The 22,037-nt window shown below is 39.4% G+C and overlaps 1 protein-coding gene across 1 annotated transcript in view; it reads right to left on the bottom strand.

The window, feature by feature from the left end:
• The window catches only part of ctnnal1 (catenin (cadherin-associated protein), alpha-like 1), a gene marked incomplete in the record, with an annotated part of 58,486 nt that overhangs the window by 2,602 nt on the left and 33,847 nt on the right, over positions 1 to 22,037 (bottom strand). The window contains 15 exon segments of the mRNA XM_014005660.1: positions 964 to 1,083; positions 2,629 to 2,685; positions 3,171 to 3,219; positions 5,070 to 5,224; positions 5,557 to 5,607; positions 5,710 to 5,747; positions 6,561 to 6,711; positions 8,169 to 8,261; positions 8,852 to 9,010; positions 9,212 to 9,298; positions 12,187 to 12,387; positions 13,154 to 13,324; positions 13,519 to 13,608; positions 15,038 to 15,157; positions 16,672 to 16,859. Coding sequence (XP_013861114.1) covers positions 964 to 1,083; positions 2,629 to 2,685; positions 3,171 to 3,219; positions 5,070 to 5,224; positions 5,557 to 5,607; positions 5,710 to 5,747; positions 6,561 to 6,711; positions 8,169 to 8,261; positions 8,852 to 9,010; positions 9,212 to 9,298; positions 12,187 to 12,387; positions 13,154 to 13,324; positions 13,519 to 13,608; positions 15,038 to 15,157; positions 16,672 to 16,859 — 1,730 coding nt within the window.

The following is a 22,037-nucleotide window of genomic DNA, read 5'->3' on the forward strand; positions in this document are numbered from 1 at the left end:
GTTACAACACAGACTGTAGAGAAGAATCTGATGTTTCTTTAGATTTTTTTGAGTCGCTTTCAAAGAGATGACGCAGAGTTAAAGTTTAAGTAATTTTGTTTTAATAAATAAAAAAAGAGTTTATTTTACTAATGATTAATTAATTCCCCTTTGATGTCACTTCCTGTTTCACTTTGGCAGAGCCAAATTCAAAAGAAAATAGGCCAGTTATGTGACAAAAATGGGTAAAATAAACTTCACCATGCCAATTTTCTGAAGTATAAAGATGTTTTCTTTGATTGTTTTGTATTTGAAGAATAGGCATGTCACAGGCACTTTAAAATCAGCTGCAAGAAAAGCAATGCAGCTCATTTTGTTGACTGGGAAAAAACCTGCATCCTAACCTTCACGTGCACCAGAATCGTTTCAGATTTATATTTTTCCACTGTAGAAAATAGAAAAAAAAGGCATTTTATAAACCAATCCATTTTAAGAAAAGCCTGACCTGTAACTAAGAGACAAAGCCTCCACAGTTGGTGTTAAATGAAGCAGGAGGGAGTCATTAATCAGYGGAGGACGAGCTACTCTTCACCCGTTCCTTTCTGATTCAAACCTTCGCCTTTTGTGACGCACCGTTTTCAGGAAACTCATCAGTGCCCCAGATACTCCTTAACTCCTCATAGCCGTCCATTAGTGGAACACTCTGTTAGATGTTGCTGTTTACTTACAGATCACTCAAACACAGAGCCAAACGCACACTCAGCTGAGCTCTTTAGTGTGCTCGGTGCGACACGGAAATATCTTGTTGGGGCTTTATTCTTCATGCGTTTAAAGCTAAAAGCTGTGTGAGAAAAGTAGTTGCTGTAAACCTGCCCTGCTCACAAACCTAATGAGCACAAATCGATCAAATGATGGGCAAAAACAAGCCACCGGTGGCAGCTTTTCAATGCATACGGTCAACACAAACAGGTGCAGTGTGGGTACCTTCTGGAAGGTGGCAGTCTTGCCCTGTACAGGAGTCTTGGCCCCCATCTGCAGCTGTTGGCACAGCCCCACCAGCTTCTCCATTTCTGTCAGCAGCACAGACTTCTCCTCATCAACCAGCTGGAAAGACGGAAGGTTTTTTTTTACATGCAGGCAGGGGTAACGTGTGCAAACCTGGACAGGTTCACTGCACTAGTATTACAGCTCTCCTAAGATTAATCAGCATCATCAAATAAACACAAGAAGAACGTTTCCTTGTCAGTGAATTCCTCCTTAAGTCTGTTAAACCAGTGGAGACAATCCTGAAAATATCAGCCAGAGACACCAATAATCTACTTTATTTACTGCCACCAATAACCTAAAATCAAAACATTTTTTTTAAACCAGGGCTGCGTGTCATTTGACTTTTCAACGAGGATAACAGAGGTGTGCTGCCAACATGTTTGGTGCTAAATCAGAGTGCAGGTGATGCATTAGCACCAGCTTGATTGATGTAATTAATCAGAAAGTACAAGGCAGGTTGAAAAGCCAYGGATTTTAATTCTGAGCAGATTCAGTCAAAGACACCAATCCCTTCTTCACGWGTGGACAAAAAAAAMAAMAACATACACTTCTCCARCAGTGAGTAATGGTGGTCRTTAAAGGCTCTCAAAAAAGAGTCATTTAATTTCACTCCCAGAACCTGGGGATGGAGTTGGTCCGAGAGCAAGAGGAAGGAAGAAAGGCACACGAGGTCGTGTTTGTTTGTTTGTTAGATCTCAGCTCTGGAGAGGAAAAGAGGTGTGTGACAGCCTTAATTTCCTGCTCCGGCTGAGTGATTTATAGGCAGCAGCAGACGTGTCAGAATGGGTGATATGGATGTGAGAAGGAGATAAAGGTGCTGACACAGGTGCCAGTCTGTTTCTGTGTGCCAAAATAAGTGAGGGGGGGCTTACTGTCACCAAAAGGAAAATAAAACGGCTTTGCAAATAACTTCCACGATAATGTCTGTACAACTTTTGCATCATAAATGTGTAAGAATGACAACACAACGGGCGTACAATCCCTAAGGCACAACAACTTGTTTGTGGTAATAAATGCTGCCTGTAAGCTTTAATCAGAAAYAAAATGTTCCTTTTTTTATTTAATCACCATAAATATATATTTAAATATTAGTATTAAGATATAACCTTGAGGCTGTATTGCCACCACTATTAACTTCACAATTGAAATCTATAAGGGAGTGWTTTAAATTCTGGTACAGAAGTGTGTGGGAGTATTACTAAGTTAAAACTGCACTTCATGCATTTTAATCCTTTTTAAAATATTTAAATCATTCAGTTGGGGTCTATATAAAGTGGAACTGCAATGCTTTGGTTTGATTTCCTCCTTATTGTAGCTCCACAAGCCCCTCTTTYCACCCCTTTTCGGAGGTGTKTCTGATCAACTCGCTTTGAYGCTGYCTCTTTAAATCCAAACAAGGCACTTTGTATCTGCCCCCGTCAGTCACAACTACTGTGACATAACAGTTTAGAAAATGTCATAGAGAACAGAGAAAACTGATGTTTTCAGACCATTAGAAGAAATGTGATTTTTTTTCTCTTTTTTACGAATTTTAATGACTACTTTTATTTTGTAATCGGAACAATGGGATGTGGTGTTGTTTCCTGATGGGCTTTAATTTACCTGAGTAGAAAAAGTGCGAAGAGATGAGCAAAGATGGAGTCCCTCTTCAGACAGAACCTTCCAAACGACAAACAAATGAAAATAACTTGTAGATAAATACAAAAAAAAGATACGTTTATATTTTAACTAAGAAGCACTACATTAAAAATAGTCACTAAGCATAAGCATCTCTTTGGCTCTTATCCATCTCTCTTATTTCTTATCATTCAAACTGAATAAATCTTGGCTGACTCATTGGGTTCCTCCAAATGACTCCACATTAGTGGCAATAATCTCAGTTCAATAGTTTACACCCCTTCACACAACCTCATCACTCCTGAGATGGCAACGCCATGTTTCCAGCTCATTTATAACATTTTTGTCAGAATCTGTCAAATCTGCAGAGAATTAATGAATCACCGAATGAGTGCGTTTACAACCCTATCGATTTGCAAGCATCGGTCTATTTTTGATTTAATGAAACAGCACATGCATTCATCTACGGCTTTAATAAAACTGAAGGGGGAAAAAAAGAACAAGAGGAGGAGAGTGGATGTTGATACCTCAGCCTGATGAAAAAGATCTACAGTCGTCTTCAATAAGCCTTCTCCTCTGAGGAATCGATGGGAAAAATAATAGAGACACTGATTAGAAACACAAACAGCTATGGCAATCATCAAAACTGTAAACAACAATCAGAATGTCAACGTGACTCAACATCGTGTCAACCTGGATGTTTGTCTTGTAAATATCAACAGCTRTCGGTGGCTTAGAGGGTTTGACGTGAAGAAGGTTCAGCAGGCTGGTGACAGATACCACCGATACCAGAACTTAATGCTCTAAAATCAGTACTAAAATCAAAATATTGATACTTTGATACTTCAGTCATTTCAGGTAATGTATATCGTTAAATGGAACACAGTGGAAATGAAGTAAACTACTGAAATTTTGCCTAAAAGACACACGGTTGGTGAGAACTACTTTTTTGTTYTGCCTGGGTAGTGAGTAAGTGTAGAAGAACGGCAGTATTTTCATGTTATGTTCTTGTAATGCAAATCAAAATGCAAGTTTTTTTATAGTAGTTCTTGATAAACAAAAAACAATTTTATTGGTTTTATTATTCATGGTGAGGATTACATCAAACTTTTATTGTCACTTAGAAAGGAAGCTCTGTGGCTGCCCAATCYGTCCCGGAAGCACGATCCGTATGGTTAGCTCATTTGCGCACGCGCTAAATGATACAGTTCTGGAATGTGATTTAGGAAAAAATACTGAAAATAATTATTTCCATATTTACTTATAAAGGTGTGTTAAATTATATTCTGAAAACAGTTTTATTATTGTAAACATTTTGATGAATAAAAGATAGTAGTAGTAATAATAGATTTACGCTGTGTATGTATGTATTTATAATAACTTGCCGACTATTTCCTAGACTTTCATGTTATAATTCATCTTATCTTTGTTTTATTTTTTTTCCTAGAATAAAAATCCATATCTGTTGCAAATGTTGCCTTTTCTATGAAACATTGCAGGTGATGAAAGACTGAAATCAAATGAATTCTGTCATCAGTCTAGCAAAATGCTACATGCTAAAAACAAACGGTACGGATCGTGCTTCTGGGACAGATCGGGCACAAAGAAATATAAGCTATGTTAGCAAAGCTAGCTAGCTAACGTTAGCAATCTGCCTCTGTACAAAAATTCTTTACCACGGTTCCTACAGCTTAAGGCAAGTAAAATTTAAGACATTTTAAGACCTAATTAATGTCACTTGAAATTAAATTTAAGACCAACTTCACAATAAACACAAACGGAAAAAACCCCAGTTAGCAACAATTTTAGCCAAAAGTTTATTTTAAAACAAAATGAGCTGTAAGAGGCATTCAGTCAATTATTTTAAAAACAAATAAACGTTACCAATTATTTTAATATTTGAGATGAATTAGTCATCCTACGTAAAATGTGTTAACATTTTTAAGACCTATGAAAGACTGATTTAAAACATTTTAAGGCTAATTAAGGCCTTAATTTTGGATTGAAAAATTCAATGCCTTTTAATACTTTAAGGATCCACAGCAACCTTGTTTACCTGGCCCTAATCAGTATTATTTATTCATATTAAATTACCTGTAGCTACTTGTCTACAGTACCCTGAGTATTTTAGGGCATTTTTTTCTGGTCTTGACTTGGTGCAACCCCTAAAAGGTTTGGTCTTTTCTCCGTCTCGATACACTCTAGTCTTGGGTTAGGTGGTCTTGACTACAACACTACTCTGATGTCTTATAATTTATAATGCTGCAATTTTAAAAACTACTTTTTAAAAGGTTTACCAGACACATCCAGTGTATTTGCATTAAGTATCAGAATCGGATCAATGTCTGCGATACCTGTCTGAGTTTTACTCTGTATCAGAATCTGAAAGAAAACCGTAGGTATGGAACATCCCTACAGCAGGCTACCTGGTGAACAGGTACATGTTGTACGTCATGCTGGCGATGCTCTGGCTCTGCCGGACGATGTCGTGCTCCTGCTCCTCCCACTTCTCCACCTCTGAGTCCACGTCCGACGACAGCAGGCGCAGCTCCAGCCCCAGCTTGGCCATGCTCGTCTGCTCCTGCACCCACAGGGACGCACAAAGGGAGACGCATAATGGATGTTATTCTGGAAATGCAAATGAGCAAAACAAGCTTCTTTTCACTTGTTTGCACACTCAGACAGCCTCTAATCACCATAACGCTGCTTCCTGCGGCGGCGGAGCGCGGGGGAAAAAATAAATAAATAAAWAAACTGCAGCCAAGCAAAATTGCAACAGATTACTACACCAACAATTTTATAAGARGGTGACACGACGCTTCTTCGAGATGAATATTCCTCTGACAGAACACGCCACGAGAAGGGAGGTGATTAATTGCGCTGAAAGCCAGATGAGCAAGCAGCTCACGCTACCTCTGCATCCAACTTGACAGCCTTGGCAGACTTCAGGTTAGTTGAGTGTTTCTGAGGAAAAAACACAGGAAAAAACAGAGTGGGATTTCATCACAAGACTGCAAACCACTGTTTCAGTAAAACATTTATGAGGATGGATAGTGTGATACACACCCCGGGTCTCGGAAGTGACAAATAGGGTCTTTTGTCGCCTAGGAGAAAAGAGTTACTCTGATTATCTCAAGGTTAAAACCTGCAATCACCACACTCATTCATTGTAATACTAGCTAAATATTTCAATGACCTTTTTAGTGGGAATTGCTCACTTTGAGACGTTTTCCTTCAAAATCATGAACAATTTCTTTTAATTTAGGTTAAACGATAAAGAAAATAAATGATATACACATGTATGTTGCATCGCAACAGAGCTAAAAAGATTTATTCTACCTGATGTACGTCACCATCTCATGCAATCCGTTTTCATCAGAACAGATACAATCAATTAAATTTTAATGATTACATCACTTGGAAATTTCACATAACTGCCTTAGTAACAAATCCAGAGAAGAGGAGGAATGAAAACATGAGTGTTCAATGGCAACGATGGTTGTTCTTTTAGAATAAAATAATAACGAATAAATAAAAAAAAAATACTTCCCACGGTCCACGTGATGAATAATTTCCAAAAGATATGTGCCGCCTTGCTTCAACTTTAACTTCTATTAAAGCTTGTGAAAAAAAAAATCTCAAGGACAGAATGATTCATCTCTGCTTTATTAAAGAATTTTATTCTATCAGGGCTCAGAAAGAAAAAAAAAACGGGATGAACGGAATCTAAGAAACCATCAACTATGATCTGATGACTAGCGTCTCAGGAGGCAACAGCCAATTTGGTAGAGAGGCTGCTAGTTTAGTTTTCCAACATGCAGGAAAAGGATAATTAAAAGCTAATCTGTCACCAGGAATTGGATTAAATCAGTTTTGTTCACTGTATTTRGATTCCCAATGAAAAACCCTCGACACACCTCGTCGTCCCTCGAAGACGTCGTTGATCTCTTTGAGCAGCAGGGYCATGTCGCAGAGCTGAGACTCCCAGGCCTCGCAGAACACCTCCAGGTTCTCCTTGGCGATCTTACTGGACGGGTGGAGCGCCAGCGTCTGGGCAGCCGAGATGATCTGCGCCAACAGATTCGACAGTTCAAATGCGAGGTGGAGGGAAACGTTTGAAACACGCGCTGCAATTTATATCTGCAATCAAGCCTGATCTCTTGACAGACAGATGAAATCGAAGCGCAGTTATGAGTGTGTGCRCACATGCTGAACATCCTTCTCCCGCAGTGTTGGATCTAATTGCCAATTACCCCGTGGGCCACCGCTGCATTACCCCCGGGCAGGAACAGAGAGATATCACTAACAACAACACGTACTGCACTGTTATTGATTGGCTGACCTTTGACCTTAAGAGCAGAGTCATTACTGCAGAGTCACACGAGGTCTGGCTTTAACACTGCGGGACGGGAACATTCTACACCGCTGGATAATTACTGTCACAAATGGWTTTCAAGAGCAAATATAATTAGGTGGAGATGGAGGTGGGCAGCGTGCTCTGAGTGGACGGCAGGTAGAGGAGACGGGAGATGAGAAATAAATTTGATTTTACKTGTCGTACGTTTTGCTCACCAATCCCTGTGAGATTGGTTAGAGTTTGCTGATTTAAAGGAAAGCTGGTAAATGTAGCCGGYGTTTTTGTGAGATGCACCAGTTGCAGATTTTCAGGCCGATTCTGATTTCTAATGTTTGTAAAGCTCTGACCTTCCAATTATGATGCTTTTTTTCTTTGTCTATAACTTTTATCAAAGTTAGTTATTCTAGATTTGGTTGAACTGAAAATTCTGTGTTTTCTAACAAAAAACAACATAAAAAGTTACTGTTTTTGTTCTCTTTTTTTAAATTGTGATTATTTTAAGACACTTAAGGGCTACAAGTCAAACTTATGTACCAAAAAAAGACAATCCATGTATGGTTTGTTCTTTTTTTTCTGTTTCAAAATAAAACAAGACAAAATAAAAAGCTGCAAATTTAAAAAACGCTTCACTTTTTTATTTATTTATTTTTTCATGTTAGTGGTTAAAGCAAAGACAAGCTTTATAYTTTGAAAGTACACCATTTGGGACCCACTGGTGGAACCAGAACTCATGGCCTGAACTCTTGGCGCATTACGCTTCCCAACATGAATATAACTGTCTTATTTACAGTCGACACATCTCGTTGAGAGCTGATAMTTTTACCGTGAACAAAAAGTTATGCAGAATAGGGTTGGAATGCAGCCACTGCCAATAACATTACAGATGATTTCCATTTATACATTTAGGTTGTAAAATCAGATTAGATTGTAAAACTTTATGCAGTTTTATTTTGAAACATAAAAAACTAAGAACAAACATGGATTCAAATTAACCGAGTTTTGAGAGCTGGATTTGCTCACCACTGGGCGAGCCGATCAAACAGAAAATTGTCTGATTCCAACCCCATCAAGCAATYGCTGCATTTCTGCAGCTCACACATCGAGTCAGTGGGGTGCAGTTAAAAGTGTTTAATAACAACTTTCACAACAGATATTCAATTTATGCTACCTGGGGACCAATGACGTGGAAGGTCTCCTCAGCGTGGATACATGTTATCTCCAACGGCTCCGTACCCGACACATGACACAACAGCCGGCATGTCTGGAAACAAACGGAAAAAAAGTATATATTTGGGGTAATTTAAAAATTCCAGACCTAAAAATCACAATTTTTATAATAGTATAGAACATCATCACCTATTCTTATATCATCTGATGATATCTGATGGGACTTCTGCATCAGCCATACTGTTTTTAGCTTTAGAATATATYACTGTATTTTTTATTTACACTGTATAGATGTCAAAGTATGCTTATTGTTTTCTATGTTCATTTGGTTCTCCAGAGTATTTATACTTATTTTTTTCTAGTCTGCTCTAATATTTCTTCCTTTGTATTTTATCTCTAATGCTTACTTGAATGGTTGCAGCTGTAATAATTGCAATTTCCCCCTGKGTATCAATAAAGTATTCTGATTCTGAACAAATCAAATCGCCAAGGTCTGACTAAACTCCTCCCACATTTAAGCTTTTGCATCAGGAACAACGGTGGCAATTCAGAGGAGATAAAGTAAATTATTCAKACAAATATGATCATAATTACAAATTTTTATCCAAGTAATAAACTTTGAGTCATCCTTGTACTGGCTTTTCTGTTCCCAGTGCCCCAGAAAGCCCCCCCGCCCTCACCCACCTCCACCAGCTGCTCCTTCTGCTCGGTGAGCGTGCGCGAATACTCTGCCACGGCCTCCAGGTTTCCCTCGGCGCCCGCCGCTTTGAGAGCCCTCAGAGGCAGATGCTCCCCGTGAACCTTCAGCAAGTCGGAGGCGCGGCCCACCGCGACCTTATGGAGCTGTGGGAGGAATTGAAGATTAAAGTGAAAGAGAGATGACCGCGAGGGAGGCATTTGGTCGTGGCATTTTTGAGAGAGGGGCAGAAGACAGAAAAGAGGAGCTGAGGTGACGAAGTGAGCTGACAGCTGGAGGGATGTAAAAGTGGGAAGCGAGACAGAGGAAACGTTCCGGTCTGAAACTTTTCGGATGATATGTCTCACCTCGCGCCTCAGGTCGTTGATGCTCTGGCACGACTTCAGAATGGCCACCTCCAGCTCCTCTGTGGCCTCTTTGGCATGAACAGACTGCTGCTCCAAAGACACAACGAGGGGAGAATAAGCATGTGACACAAAGAGGTTTTAAATGGAACCTCGACTAGTTGTAATGTTAGGCATTATCTGATAAACATTAACTTCCATTGTAAAACAAAGACTGTAAAAAATACTGCAGACTGTTTATTTTTTTTAAATAAAAAATATATATATACACAGACGGTGCCATGTTATTAACGCAGCAAAGCATATTGGATAAATGATGACGTTCATTAGGTCCTCTGTCCAGTGTTGCCAACTTATTATACCCCTTTTCCACCAGTGCCACTTAGTGTAGTGTCGGTACAGTCAGTGTCAGTACGGTCAGTTTGGGTGCTTTTCTATTGACGTTCCAGTCGGTGTGTTTTGGACGGTTAGTGGAGGTGGTTTTTGGGTTTTTYAAAAAAGAGTTAATGCGCAAAATGAGAGATGGAAACACATTTGCCGAACAAGTTCTGAAATTTAAAAAATTCGCTAAAAAATTTGAATTAAAATTGGATGGAAACACAACTAATGTCACTGCTACAAATGAAAAAATGGCACCTTGAGTTGTTGTTGTAAAGGCAGCTCAAACGAAACCAGTGACTCCGCCCCCTAGCCAATCAGTGACGAACAGTGTTCTGACGTCGCATTTTGGTGTCGACTGGGACCGCTTGGAACCAYAACCAAGTAGGTACTAAAAACGGGCTGGTTCCAAGAWTCTGGCCTAATGGAAATGGCTTGGAACCATATTGAACCGTACCGACACTACACGTGGCACTAGTGAAAACGGGGCATTAGTGACTTTGTCCCTAGATTTGGCAAGTTTTCAGACCCCTATAACGACATTTTTTTCCGAAAAGCAACTAGCGACAAATCTAGTGTCTTTTCCAGATGTTCTTGGTGACTTTTGGAGGCTTTGGCGACTGCATTTCCCAAGCATTTTCCTTAGTGAGCAGCGAGTTTTGCGGTGAGCCCCTTTCTAAAGAGCTGACAAGCGGATCGACTCACTGAAGCCTCGCTGCACCCCGGCTGCAGTCAGCTGAGAGGAGGCCRCTGCAAATGAATCAGGCATGCGCAAAGCTGCTGCTGCTCCTGCCCTGGTTTGCAAAGCAGGATGTAATTTTTTTTTTACTGTGATGTCACTGACATGTAATAATATTACTGTAAGCATTAGCGCCCAAGCTAATACTTAATTATAGCGTTAGCGATAGTATCTTAACTAACACCACATATTCCTGTAGTTTTAGTTGCAAAACTAATAGAGTTAGCTCGGGAGATCGTGGTTTTAGCTGGTGTGACAATAATTTTTTTTAAATTTTTAAAAACTAAACAGCCGACAATATTTTTTACAATTTTTGTTTTATTTTTTAAGTAAATGTTTATCAAAAAATGTATAATGTTACAGCTAGTCGGGATTCCTTTTAAACACATGATAATAACCTGAACTTCRAGCTTTAATTGGTCTGACTGACATTTGTGAGCTTTTGTCTCCTAAGTATGCAAGGCTCGTATCATTTTGTGCAATCAAAGTGCAAACCCAATTATGTAACTCAACAAACACAGTGCCACAATTTTCCAAATTTCAGACTAGTTGGGATAAAACTGAAACTAAAACAAACCTTCAGTCTACAAACCTACCAATATAAACGCACGGATAGACCTGGGTAGAAATAATATTTGCAAATTCTATCTCTCTACTTTCTCAACACCACAGCACTCGAGTCTTTTCAAGTCTCAGCGCGACCTTCAATTGCGAGGATTAGATGAAGCACTACTGTACAATTATGCAGCTGCGGGCTCTCTGAAGGCGCCGGGAGAAGTTTACAGTGAGAAGGAGCTGCAGCACAAAGGCTCGTGTTTCCTAAGTCTGTCACTTTTTAAGRCCAAGGAGACGCTGCTGAACGCCAGAGAAGACTGCATGTTGTTCCCCTGACGGCTGACTGGCTGAGCTTCCGTTAATAAAAAACAAAACCACAAAAAAAAAACACATTAATATTATTCAGGTGGGTTATTATGCTCCGTTGTTCCAGGAGAAGCGAGGAAACAGACTGAGGAGGTTAATGATGAGTTTATGCAGGATGCTGCAGCGCTGCTGATCTCCATCTTTAGGCTGCCACAGAGACAAACGCACGCAGATTGCTCCCATTTGAGAAGTATTTTAACAGGCAGCAGCTGATGATTGCTGTCTTCAACAATTCACCTGTTCCAATTAACTAAATGATAAACAAAGGAAGACCATTTGTTGTAGAATGTAGCAAAATGGGAGGAAAAATTAGGACTGGCGTAAATTCAGTCATTTAAAAATTAGACMTAAAATCACAGATTTCTACATTTTAATTACCTGCCACAGAAAGCAAAACAAAAATACAGGTGATAATGTTTCAACGTGTGCCTGTTCGTGTGTCTGTTATCAAAATATTGCCTGAACCACTGGTCAGATTTTAACGAAACTCATAGAACGTAAACAGAGGACGTACATCTACAACTCAATCACTTTTGGAGTTGCCTGAGCTAATTAACATTGGCCAGCACAAAAAATGCTGTAATTCAGTYAGTTTTATAAATATAGTAGTAGCTAAGATTCACTCACAAGACATACTGTCATTTGAAATTCACATCTTGTCACATTTAAAAAAAAGTGTTAATGAGTAGTTTGGAAACAGGACTGACTAAAAAAATCTAATTATAAAGAAGTTGGTGTTGGTTCATAACTTTTGAACACTAATGTACAATCTCCCAGCTTCTTTTTGAACACGTCTGTTTTGCATTTTTTAATTAAATCAACCGTGTCACAGATGAGAAGCTTGCTCATATTCCCTCACACGGCTTCGTGTTTTCTATGAAGCCTCCTGCAGGTATGAATGCACGGTTGCACAGCTGACCTCCAGCCGGTGCCAACGTACCGCCTCAGTCCAGGCGTGCGCCAGCTGCTGGGTGTCCTGACGCGCCAGCTGGCACAGACCGAGGATGGCCTGGCGCTGCTCGTGGCTGGTGTAGGGAGAGTCGGTGAAGTCCTCCGTCCGCTCCACCAGGGCTTCCAGCTGACCGGCCACGCTCGGTGGCGTCGAGAGGTACAGGTTCTCCCGCAGGCACTCCACGCTGGACTACAGGAGGGGAGGGGGATGGTAAAAAATGAAATAAAATTACAAAAAAAAAGCAATTAAGGGGGAGATTGTAACCGTTTTTTTTTTCATATCTACTTTTCCCCATTTTAGGCCTTTAAAGCTGCAAAACAAAAATCAAAAAGCCAAAGAACATAACAGCTAATGCATTTTGCCCTCGTCCCAACTCGTTCATTAACAAAGATCTCTCCAACGTGTTAACCAGTTTCCGTATTTTATGTTATTACTCCCAGTAAACTCTGTCATTAAAAACCTGTGAGCCTTTTTTATCAAAAGCCACAATCATCTCTGGGCTTTCCATTAAAATACTTCCTTCGTCTTTTCTCTCGGAGGATGAGGTGCCCTCTAAGTGTGTTCACGAGGGTTCAGCTCTTTCATCTGCCAGCGTTCAGCACGGCGACAGTAGATTAGTAAGTGTGAGGGTGGCTTTATAGTGATTCACACGACTGTATTAAGAGAATTCTAAAAGGAGGATTGATAGAATGAGTCACACCTGAAGCTCCAACAATCACCAAGAAGGTAAACTCGGTTATTCTGCAACCACAGTTTGGACTCGCAATGAGCATAGAATTAAATAATGTAATTAAACAAGCAGCTTAATAAAAATAATTGTGTGCACTGCTCCTGAAACATTTAGCTTTCAAAGAATAAAAACATTCAACACAATAAGCCCTTTAAGAGAAGCAGTGGTTTTGTTTGTTGGACGAGCATCGTGACATTTTTAACTGAAAGTCTTTGTTGAGGCCACCTTAAAGTCTTTGATGCTGTTGTAGATGCTGGTGGGAAGGACCTTGCTCTCCCCACAGATGCGTGCCTCAGTAACGATCTCGATGACCTGCTCCAGGGCACAGCGCATTCGGTGGAACACGGCGTCTTTGTTGATCCTCGCCGACTCACAATCCGGGTGCCTGAGGCAAGTCTGCCCAAGAAATTCAATGTGAAGGGTCAACACTTTTAACCTCCACTACTCTCTCTCTCTTTTGTTTTGCTTATTCTCTGACTCAACTTTTACATTATTTAAGCATATTGGAGACGTTGGAATTAAAAACAACAACAACAAAACCCAGAGGTGTTAAAAGTCCGAAGCTGATCACTGACTCCTTGTCCGTTTACCTTGGAGGCTGTGAGGAGCATCATGGTACATTTCTCCAGAACTGCTCTGGCTGCTGCCATCCTGGCTTTCTTCTTCTCATCCTTCAAGTCCTACAACACAAAAACAAACAAAACAAATAATAACTGATGTTTATTTACATAGATTTTTTAAGTATTATTTAATAAAGTGTCCTTGTTAAAAAAAAAGCCATCTAAAACAGGTTGGATATTGTTTATAACGCTTCCACAGAACCCCATTCCAAAGGATCCAAATTATCCCTGTTAGCTACAGCTTGGTGTCTGAGGGACATGAAGTATTAAAAGTTTCTTGTTGGTACATAGAAATACAGCATAACACATATCTCTTTGCCAGTTTACACATTTGAAATAAAGAGAATCAGAATGAGAAAGTAGATTTTGTGTTCACGTCACTCTGCATGCAAACCACACRTAAAGATCTGCAGTTTGAATGATGCAAAGGCAGGATTTGAAAAAGGCAGCTGAATCAACTTCTCTCTGGGCACGCTGCCAAAGATTACAAAGATGCTGTGATTATCTGTCATTATTATTCCCTTTTTTTTTTTGCCTCTGCGCTCATCTGGCTTCAATAGATGAAGATAGTAGCTCCTCCAAAGAGATGTTCGCTCCTGGATGCATGTGCATGAGTGTGAGTGAACACCCCACCCCCTTCCGCCAATAAAAAATAAATATATAAATAAAATAAAAAAAAACAGGGGAGATGAGGAGAGGAAGCATTAGCAGCAACAAGGAGAGAGACGTGACGTGTTTGAAAACACGAGGCCTGACGAAATTCAGAGGGCGGGCTGGTTGATTCTCCCTCCCTGTCGAGATAGCGCAGCCGCTGCACTTCACGTCAACTTCTGCAGGCAAAGYGCTTTAGCTGCAGAGACGGGAAATATGCATCAAAGTGGGATTAGCAGCCTCTGACAGCACAAAACTTTGAACCCCCTGAAGTTGGGAGTGTTTTTCCCCCCGAAGCTTTGAGCACACATTTTTGTTTTGCAGACAGGCTGCAGGATGGCTGATGTGCTGCAGAGAGAGCGGGGTGGCTGAAAGCACGGGTCAGCTCGTATCAACACTGAATCTTTATGGAAACAATCTTTGAGGAGTATGAGTCCCATCWGACCCTTGTGTTCCTTTACGGGTTCATAAAACAAACGGAAAGTGAAGAGAATTTGCAAAAACAAAAAGAAGACAATGGAAGCCTAATTTGATTTCTTTTTTTTATTGTGTAAATGTTTTATGCTTGGATTATTGATTTGGTTCCAGTTTGCTGCACTTCATAGTGTAGCCTCTGCAGATATTAAACTCCAGTTTTAACACCTGCTCTCATACAGTGTTCATGCAAAAAATTAAAATAATCACAAGTAGACAAAGTCTMTGCACATAATGCAAAACGTAGCTGCTAAAGGATTTTGTAGTGTTTCTTCCTATGATAAATGTTCAAAGAACCTGATGACTGAAATGTAAGGGCGAAAATAGGAGAAGAAAAAAAARTGTTTTATCAAATGCTACTCACGTTCTGTCTGTCTCCTGTGAGGTGAGCAAATTCCACCATCTCGTTTCCAAACTGACCGAAAATCTGTACAAATTCCTGGAAGGTGCTGACTCTCTCCAGTTTGTCGAGGGTTACAAGAACCTGGCAGGAGAAGCAGAGCGACAAACTTGTGTTTATCTTATTAGTTAAAACAACATCACACACAAAAAGAAATGTATTTTTCATCAAAACTTTTCGAGACCGTGTAATCGGATGTGAAAATTGTAGGCTATGTGTGGAAACTGGGGCAGCAGTGCTTTAGAATGAATGGTCAATGTGACTAAATAYTGCACACATCAACGTTGCATTGATAATTATTTTCAAAAACCACAGGACAGAGTATACTGAAATGCTCAGAATGCAATCACTGAATGTGCGTAGAAGCAGGCCGGTCACGAAAACAAATTTTTCTGCATGATAAATTCTCAGAAATCATAGCAATAAATGATAATATTGCTTGAGTACCATTTTAAACTAATATAATTTCCCCCCTGAATGTTTAAAAACGTTACGAACTGACCTGGAGCGGCGATTGGGAAAACAACACACGACAGCTGCTGAAGCTGTAAATTTKCTTCTCACCTCCTCTATCCCAGTCGGTTTAATTTAATCTTTATGTGTCACACTCTGGCTTCAAAAAATAACTGCAGTCACCTCCCACACYGCTTACAAAATATGCATAAGTTTACAAAATTTACGTAAAGCTACAGACAGACCGGGAGAGGAGTTTGTAAAGACAACGCACAACAACAGCCAAGACGACATTATTTATTCTGTGTGTCTTCCTCTGGCTTCATGAAATATTTGCGGTCAATTTTACGAAATTTACGKATTGTAGAAAAACAACAACTCTCTGTGAACGTAAGGTTAAGCATGGTGTCCAGAGATGTCATCAGCTGGAAGAAGGCGTCAGAAAACCAAAGACACTCATCTAGCTAAATGCCTGTTCACAAACCTCTCATGCAACAGAGGTTATGAGACTGAACTGACCACGACAGTTGGTCAACTTTAGCAAACACAAAAATATGTAAGATCTTTGCTTAAACCTTTGACATGCACGGCTTCCATTAAGGAATCCTAGATTCATTTCAGTTGTTTGTTTTTGTTTACAACCAATGAGTTTTTTTTTTCTGGTAAATCCATGACATAATTACCTCGGTGAACTCTGAAATGAAGTACTCAGATTAGGCATCCCTGCAGCTATATTTTAGGTAATAATAGCCCCTGCAAGCTGCTAATTTAGCTGTTGAGGATACGTTAGCTGGCAGTGCCAATAAAGCAGCTTTTATCTGTGCTGCACAAAGAAGGGGAAGAGATCTAATTGTGTTTGCCAGTAATGGAGAACAGAGGGCTGTCGACTGTCTGCCCATACAAAGCTAACCAGTCATGATTAAGCCCCCCCCCAGTTTCCATGCTTGGCTCAGTCTGAAGCTACATCACCCTGTCTGACTAAGAACACAGCCAGGTATGAACAAGAGACAGGCTCTGTGTGGTGTTATACAGTCGCTAAATGTCCTGAGTACTCTTTAAGAGGGCTTATCTGCGAGGAAGTAAAGGACTCAGGAGAGTCTGCATGTCGGAGAGACGATGTATGCATGTCAGTGCTCCTCATTTACCTTGTTGCGTGACGTGATTATCTGTTTGATGACGATGCGATCAGCGAGAACGAGGACCTTGGTGACTGAGGAGAGGAGCAGGCGKGCGGCCTTCACCATCCCCGTTCTGTCGCTGAACACCGTGACACGGCCGTCTGACTGAGACTGCACGGCCGAGCCCATGTCAGTCAGCTGGGCGATGGCATCACCTGCGGAARATGAGAGGAGGGTACGGTTAGCCGTTTCATAAGAAACCTGTTGCTTACATACTGTGTRCCTCACAGTCCAAGAAAGGGGAAGTGTAGATTTTTTTTATTGTGTAATATARCAATGCTGAAATCAATTGAAATAAACCCACATTTTCCTCAGTCCTCACATTCTCTTCAGTCATCACTATCATCTGAACCAGAAAAGAGTTCACTGCATGGCCAAAGCATGGAGAACACAAATGAATTGTACATGAAATACACCAGCCTATGAATCAATGGCCACCAAACAGTCCTTTGTGATATTGTTATTGAGCTCACTGAAATTGTGATGACAATAAAGTTCCAATTTCTTGTGTACCCCTAAAATAAATGYAGCAATGATTGATTGATTGAWAAWWMYTTWWTKRWYCCMARGGGRAAATCACAGTTTTCCAGKACAAGGAACAAAGATGTAACATTACTTCAGCTTGCAAAGTTAGGTCTTCCTGACCCTATCATCCCGACAGTGAATGACCCGGGCAGAGTGAGCTTTGCAGTTAGATTTAGCATAAATGAAGTACCTGAACTTTAAAGACACATTCCTCTGAATCTTATCATGCAGAAGAAAAGGGCATGCTGATTCAGGCGAAGCAGCAGCTCTTAGGTGCTAAAATTCATATTAAATGTGATTTGTGCAACAATACCTGACTGTTCATTTTATTTCACCTCCTTCTATACAGCTCAGGGAATCACTTACAATTTCAAACCAGGTTTCTTATTATGAGGATGCTCAAGTTTGTTTTTTTAAAAGTACTTCAGCTATATGGGTTTATAGTAAAGTCTGTTTATGGTAAAAAWGTGAATACTCAGCTTAAATATTGCTTTCCAAGGTTCTCATTTTAGTTAACAACCTTTTGTTGATACATAAATAAGGGGTGTCTTTTGACTGCTAACTTAAAAATTAGGATTAAAGTACCTGTGACATGAATATACTTCAAATACAATAAGTAAAAAAAAACAACTTTATATTTAAGAAACTTGGCATAAAACACATGATTTAATCCTTTTTGTCACATAACTGGCTTATTTTCTTTTAAACTTGGCTCAGCTAAAGTGAAACAGGAAGTGACATCAAAGGGAAACTTTTTACAAAAGTATATTAAAACAATATTATTGAACTCTGTCTTCTTCATCTTTCTGAAAGTGACTCAAAAGAATCTACTGGTAATAAAAAAATCAGATTCTTCTCTGCAGTCTGTGTTGTCGGCTGTCGTAGTAATGCTGTTTACATGCAGACATTCCCCTTTGACATCACTTCCTGTTACTTCACACACAAATATCTCAACAACTATCCATTTCAGTGTCATAAAACTTCTTTTGCAATACGTCACTAATATAATCTTTTCAAAAATGCATTCATATTTATCACAAAAATTTGATGTCACATGCACTTTAAGACTAAGCAGGTAAGATTAGTTAGCAAGTGATGTTTGAAGTATGAGATGTAGCATCTATGAAGGCCAAAACCAGAAGCCACAGAAACTTCTTTACCCACCATCAGTGCTTTGTTTGTGGYGGAAGCAAAACAAGAACTGTTCCACCGACACTGTAAAATTACACACTGCACCCTATACTAGGGCTGCCACAAACGATTATTTTTATAATCGATTAATCACCGATTATTTATTCGATTAGTCGACTAATCGGATCATACGTTAATTGAATATAAAACATAGAGCTTATCGCGCCAGAATGCAGCTGCTATTATATAAYCATCGTTAGATTTTAGCTATATGCTAACTAAAAATAATTGCTGTGGAAGGCAAGTTCTGCTCTGCAGATATTGTACAGGTTTCTCTTTCATTTTCTTAAAATGATCCCACACTTTGAGCTCCGTTGTCAGGTAGCCATGATACCAGAGCCTGTCTGTWTAATGTCTTGTGACGTCCACGGCCTACCCCAGTTACCACTACTGTGCATGTGTGTCAAGGACAGAAAGGCAGATGTGGCAGTGGAAGGTGTCAAAGCAGTTTGGAGAGAAAAACAAAGTAAAGAACAACAACAAAAAAAAGAAAACGATTAATCGATTATTAAATTAGTCATCGATTATTTTAATAATCGATTAGTCGTCGATTAATCGATTAATCGTGGCAGCCCTACCCTATACCAGGGGTTCTTAACTYTTTTGACCCCGGGGCCCAATTTATTACGTAAAGTGGCACGAGGCGCAGTCAGACATTACCAATGTACGGATCAAAATGATAATTATTCTAAATCTTGGTTTAATTTTTATTGTATTTACATCATAACTAAACTATCATAAATAACATAACTAAATTAAATACACTTACAGTTTAAAAGTAAAACTCCTGTCAAATAATCACAAGACATGATTATGACAAACATTTTTATATTGTAACCTGCCCATAACAATTATTTGAACAAATACAACAGTCAGTCAACAGACCACTCAGGTTTATCAGCACAATATACGTATATACTGTATATATTTTAACATAAACAATAACAAAAAAACTGCAGGGTGTAGATAGAAATACCTCTAGGACYACTTTGTTCTGATGTGAGTGGGTCAAAAAAAAGAGAATATATACAGTAGAGAGACGGATTTGGAATTCTTAAAAACCTCTTAGTTCAGACTATAATGTGTCATGTTCACCTCAGGGGGTCCTGTGCTGAATAGGGGTGCAACAATTATTACAAACATGTGTTATATTTACATCGCACATTTTCTCAGTGTTTTGAGGTGATTTCTAGAGTAAAAACCCTGGGCATCCCAAACCAGCTCTTTTCTTTTCAAACACCATTAAAATGTTGTGCCAATCTGTAACTCTACACGTTCAAAAGTCCACTTCATCTGGGATTGAATGAGGTCCAACAGAACCATATTAAGCACAATGGTATGCTAACTATGCCACCCTGACCCAAACACAACAGGGATACTGTCTTTGAGCCAGTTTTMGGATAGAAAGCTTAAAAGTTCGTAACTAGCTTGTTAAGATCTTAATGCTAAATCTTCAATCACATTCTTTCAAGGGTCTGTGTTTTTTCTGCTTCAGTTCTTCAAAGCTGCTTTATTTTTCTCACAGAACATTGCAGCAGAAATCAAACTCMTTTGAACAAAAGGAAAGGGACTGAGGAGAGAAATCTTAGGGCAGAAATGAAGCTGCAGTAGGAGGAGGGAAGGGGAACAAAAAGGTTGGTATGGGGTCATGCTGCTTGATTGTCTTTTTTGGTTTGGCTGGTCCTTTGAAGAAGCAGCCCAGAYGATCGGATTGCATTTGACAGGCTCAGTTTCAGTGTCAGCTCTGCTAACTAGTTAAACCTTCCTGTCCTGGCTCATATAGAAAGGTGTACAAACACCCTGACTGGCTGTACTGGGATAGTGAGCATAGGCTTTAGTCAAATTCAAGTGTTTTTGTTTCAAAACATATAAAATTAGAAAAAAATTATTAAATGTATTTTCAATAAAAGTTTCACTAATTCAGTATTTTTAAAAGATCCTCAATTCTTGTTTATAGACACTTGCCTTCAAAACCGATAACCACATTAGCTGAATTTAGTGTTTAGTGTTAAAAACATTTAATCAGTGGTAAATAAGAGAAAATATTCTAAGAGTAATTAACTTTTGTTGCAATGGCCATATTTCTGTCAATTTGAGAGAAATTGAGCAAACATTTGGCGTAGTAATAGCTGAGTTTCTGCTTGAAACTKTCCCTGCCTGGCTGTTTGCAAACCACTGGATTGATTTTGATGAAACGTCTACAACTTGTTAACTTTTGGAGTCACACAAATTCAAGATGGCCACARCAGCTGATTGACCATGGCCAACATAAAAATGGCTATACTATATGTAAACTAACCCTGTATAATCCAGGTTGTATTTAAATATTAAACCCTCACCACCTGAGTGTGGTATGAATTTATCTTGATCCCAACAGTCATCTTTTCCCCCTTTTATCCCTCTAAAGCCAAATGAGCGAGTGAGACTGTTAGCATGCAAATGTGTGAGCGAGTTCAACAGATCCAACAGGCTGCCTTCACTGACCTGCCTCATTAGATCGCTCAAACACTCAGATGAAGGGCAGCCTCAAATTAAACAAGTGCTCTGGGTCTGATTTTATTTCATTCATTACAGCACACAAGGCTGAGGCACAGTTTTATTAAATCCTCCTAGTGGCTAGGCATTACTGAAACATCACCCTTTCGCTAACTAACTCTTCTCTCCCCTGCAGACTTGGGGAAAAAAAATCTTAAAAAGAGAAGCTTCGTTTTTTATCATTCAAGATGTTTATGTAATTAAAAAGAAAAATGGAAAGAAGAGTCGGAAGCCAGGAGAGGAAAAAAAAAAAGAATCAGTGAACAACTGTCTAAAGTCTGTCAGAGAAAAAGAAAACTGTGAAAACACATCCCTGAGAGGTCAACGAGTGAGAAGTGGAATAAATTAGCTGCACCAGGCAAGAAATATGCACACATTTACACATGCAGGCAGGTYTGCAGTCTTCGGCTATAAGCATACAGATTCACACATTCAACATTTTCTCACCGATCTATTCTTCTCCCACCTGCGCTTGTCTTGGTTTGAGTTTTAGCTGTCGTTAAAAATCAGCACTATTTAGGAGTTACATGAAGCGTATTCAAATTTGCCAATGCAGTCACAGAAAATACGAGCGAACAGCTGACAGTAGGACTTGGAATTAATAATAAGTGATTACTTATTATTGTAGTGGACTAAGTTGTTCATGTTTTGATCAGGATTATTTGTAACAATGTAAAAACTGTCAATCATTGCACAGCAGTAGAACATCTTACTGTCTCATAATATTAAAACCTCATTATATGGAGATGCTTGCCATTTTTCACACTCGTTCAAATTAGACTAGGCGGTGTGACAAACGCTGAAGGCATATTTATAGCTTCTTTACATAGCCTCAGCCTACACAACGCCAGAATGATAGAAATTTCTCAAGCTAACAAAAAAWKKYYWAWWAMCYTTYMRGRARKKKYCMAWWAMYTTYYWWWAAAGTCCATTATGTCCATGCCGGTAAAGACACTTTAATTCTCTATTCTACACCGCACCCTTAGGTGCTGCAGTAGTTTTTTTTTTCTTTTTTCAGCCTTTATTCCCAATCCAATAACCACAATGTCTTTAGAGCACTCTGGAGGTCTTCCAGTGTAATA

The sequence above is a fragment of the Austrofundulus limnaeus genome, unplaced genomic scaffold (genome assembly GCF_001266775.1).
Source record: "Austrofundulus limnaeus strain Quisiro unplaced genomic scaffold, Austrofundulus_limnaeus-1.0 Scaffold32, whole genome shotgun sequence".
Classification (NCBI taxonomy): Eukaryota; Metazoa; Chordata; class Actinopteri; order Cyprinodontiformes; family Rivulidae; genus Austrofundulus; species Austrofundulus limnaeus.